This window comes from Pteropus vampyrus, unplaced genomic scaffold (genome assembly GCF_000151845.1).
Source record: "Pteropus vampyrus isolate Shadow unplaced genomic scaffold, Pvam_2.0 Scaffold380, whole genome shotgun sequence".
NCBI classification, from domain to species: Eukaryota; Metazoa; Chordata; class Mammalia; order Chiroptera; family Pteropodidae; genus Pteropus; species Pteropus vampyrus.
The window spans coordinates 34298-37867 of NW_011889161.1; the positions used below are offsets into that span (position 1 = coordinate 34298).

General features: G+C 52.1%; 1 protein-coding gene and 1 long non-coding RNA gene across 2 annotated transcripts in view; one reads left to right on the forward strand and one right to left on the reverse strand.

Annotated features, from left to right (window-relative positions):
• The window catches only part of RRP1 (ribosomal RNA processing 1), a 13676-nt gene extending 11718 nt beyond the window's left edge, over positions 1-1958 (reverse strand). The window contains exons 1-2 of the mRNA XM_011379971.2: positions 1754-1958; positions 726-808 (exon numbers count right to left, since the gene is read on the reverse strand). Of these exons, the coding sequence (XP_011378273.2) occupies positions 726-808; positions 1754-1886 (216 nt within the window). The 5' untranslated portion in view covers positions 1887-1958. The remainder of the gene's footprint in view (positions 1-725; positions 809-1753) is intronic.
• Positions 1959-2876: 918 nt separating this feature from the next.
• On the forward strand, positions 2877-3345 carry LOC111731519. Its single transcript, XR_002777180.1, has 2 exons — positions 2877-3059; positions 3236-3345. It is a non-coding gene; the product is annotated as an uncharacterized LOC111731519 (long non-coding RNA).
• The last annotated feature ends 225 nt before the right edge of the window (positions 3346-3570 follow it).

Consider the following 3570-nt stretch of genomic DNA (forward strand, 5'->3'; position numbering starts at 1 on the left):
CCGCCCAGGGGAGCTTGAAGAAGAGCAAACAATTGATACTCTGAGAAACACTATTCTAAAAAGGCTAGCATTTTAGGGCCATGAAACTACTCTGTGAGATATCACACTGATGGATCCATGTCACCGTATATTTGTCCAGATCCACAGGAAGTACACTGGGGAAAACTGCGATGTCAACTATGGACTTTGGACGATGACAATGTGTCAATGTAGCTTCATCAATCATAACAAACGTACCACCTGGGTGGGGACGTTGGTAACAGAAGCAGCCGGACATGTGTGGGAGTAGGGGTGTATGGGAAATCTCTGTTCTTTCCCTCAATTTTGCTGTGAATTAAAACTGCTCTAAAAAATAGTCTATTTTTTTAAAAGACAATTAAAAAAAAAAGACTGTGGGAGAAATCTGTGTCTGAGAAGACCTGGCCCCTCTCTCTCTTGGTTTCTATCATTTCAGCGCTGTTTACGATCTCTCACAAACATGACCGACGACCCAGGCGATGACCTGCACTGGTGGTCACCTGTGTGGCTAAGGTGCTCTACTCAGCAAGTGTAAGATCCACTCTAACCAAACGTCCTGGCCCTCCGGCCATTAAAAAAATAAAATCATCAAAGTTATAAAACCTCCCCCCGCGTTTTCAGCTACATTAAAATCAGGGTCAACCACACGCCCCTGTCCTCCCTGACACTGTTGCTCAGCTTCTCCCGCTGCCTTCCCATACACTCACCTGGAGGAGCGGCTTGTCCTGCATCCACATGCAATAGAACAGTCCTTTCCATACCTTCAGCAGCTCATCATGAGTGAAACCACCTGCGCCAAAAAGAGCAACACTCAGACTGAGTGAACCCAACCTTTTAGGGCCAGGAACAAAGCCAGAGAAATGTAACTACCTGAACTAGACTTAAGTCCTATTACTGTAAAAGTACGTGGCCCTCCTGTCTCAAGCTATCGTCTTAACTCAGAACTCACTAGGCCTGTACCTGTGGGACTCCCCCAGGGAACTGCCATGTCGTTCATTCAAGAAACAATGAGAACCTACAAGTATCAGGCACTGCACTCCATTTTTGGAAAACCAAAGTTGAGTGAGCCACCATTTCCTGAGTTGGATAGTGGCTACGCAAGTGAATTTGTTGGTGATAATTCATCCAGCGTTACACTTGGCGTTTGTGTATTTTTATGTTATACTTCAAATTTAACTTAAGAAAAAGTTAACTCATCGGGCTAGTAAGGGAAGAAGATACATAAAATCACTCGAATTTACTGAGTCCAACACGGTGCTGCCGGAGCGGTGGTCCTCAGACCGTAGCCCCGGTATCGGAATCACCGGAAGGGCTTCTTAACGCCCTGATTGATAACCCTACGGCCAGTTTCTGATTCAGCAGAACGTGCTTTTCAAACGAATGTCCAGGTGATGCTGAAGCTGCTGATGGGGGGACCACGCTTTGAGAACCTCTGTTAGGGAAGCCAGCTGACAAAAAGCACATTCTCTGCCCTCGCGAAGCGCCCACTACACTAAAACTCAAACGACAGCCCAATAATTACACAAGGAGAATGACGCGGTGACAAATGCCGCGAGGACCAGAGGGAAGCACCGCCCGCAGGCCCGCCCGGCCACGAGGAGGCGCCACGCGGTTCGGAGGCCACCCAGGCCGAACCGTCCCCGCCCCCTGGCTGCCCCGAGGCGCCTCCCGCCAGGCCCGGCCCGGCCCGGCCGCGAGGCGCCCCGCGCCCACACCTGTCCCCACGAGCGCCAACCTGCGGCCCGCTGAGTCCTGGCGACGATGTATTTCCGGAGCTTCCTCACCGCCCGATCCCGGGTCACCTGCTCGTTTCCCGCCAGGCGCTGAGCCAGCTGGATCTCAGGGGGAAGCTGCACGCGCGGAACCATGGTGACAACCGCGAAGACCCCCGCTCACGAGCGACGCAGCGGCCTCGCCCGGGCGCGCGCTGTGACGTCACACGAGCGCGCCGGCCTCTCCCGGGCGCGCGGCCTGACGTCAGGCGCGCACGCCGGCCTCGCCCACACCGCACGCCACCGCCGCAAGGACCCCGGACCCCGCAAGGAGGACAGCGCTGGGCAGTTGGAATTGCAGGGAGGTCCGTAGGCGTAGACGCCCGCCTTTTAGGGGTCAGCCGGGTTGTCGAGAGAAGGCTCTTCTTTAGCGAACGACAGCGGGCACGCGCAGAAGGAAGGGTAGGATTGCAGGAAAACCTATGCGGCCCCCAAAGAATCTTCGATTCAGGCGCAGACCATCAAAAATTGGCGAAAGGGCTGGAGAAAAGTGGTCCCAGTCGGGTTTTGCACGAGTCTCAGCGCCCCGCCCATGGGCTGCCCCCGCCAGAGCCGCCCCTTCTCGCGCAGCGGCACCCCTCGTGGCCAGTCCAGGGGGCCCTCAGCCAGCCTTTAGGTCTGCACCTGGGCTTTCAGGACGTAGAGGAAGGAAGGCTCTCCATGGTGCACGGGGAGACAATCACCACCTGGAGTCTGGGACAGTTCACAGGACAGCTGTCCTGGTCGCTTCACAAAGTTAATTCCTGGACAAAGGAATGAATGAATGCATATGTAAAGGAGGAAAATATAATGTGCAAACCTTGATTGGATCCTGGTTCAAAGAAAAAGCTATAACAGTTATTTGGGGGCAACTGGGAAGCTTGCATATAGACTAGATGTTAGATTATAGTGCAGAATAATTATTTTCTTAGGTGTGACAATGTAGTGTTTATATTTATGCAGAATGGGCTCCTCAGGCTTTTTTTCTGTAATGGGCCATGTGTCAGGGAACCCCAAGACCAGGTTTGTTGATCTGCTAGAGTCACATGCTGGTGACACCCAAAGCTAGGAGGACGCTATGATTTATTATGACAAAAGATACAAAGCAAAATCAGCACAGGGAAAGGGATGTGGAGTGAGCCTAGGGGATACCAAGAGGAAGCATCCAGAATCTTCTCCAGGTAGAGTCACAGAGGCCATGCTAACTACCCAGCAAGGAGCCGTAACAACACGAGTCAGATACCAACTACCGGGGGGCAAAATGGAGAAACACACACTGGTTTTACACTGGTGGGTACATGTCAGTTAACCTTTAACATTTACAGTATATAGAGATATGTGGACATTTACAGTGTAGATGGTATGTGAGAATTTTCAGGTCATCCACTGCTGCCTATGGGGTGGTTATGCCTCAAAGGGGTCTGGAAAGAAAATTACTCTGACTTCTCAAAACTATGTTGTCCTAGATGCATAAGAACAATGGACACAGCTCACTTAAGGTAAAGATTGACCTTTTACTAAGGAAGCTATGGGCCTGGGAAATGACAACTCATCATGACTTGCCCAGCTAGGAGTTCATGATCAGATCACCCTGTGGTTACTCATTCACTTATGAGTAAGTTGTGGAGGTCTCTTCCTCCCGTCCTTCCCAGGCTCAACTGCACCTGGCCTTCTGCCCTTCCCTGAAGTTAAAGACCAGCCTCTGCGCTGGCAGGTACTGGAAAGGCTTGCTGCCCCACACACACACCTGCTCACAGGCCACTCCCACTCGGGCTCTGATGGGGCCCCCCAGGAGGCGAAG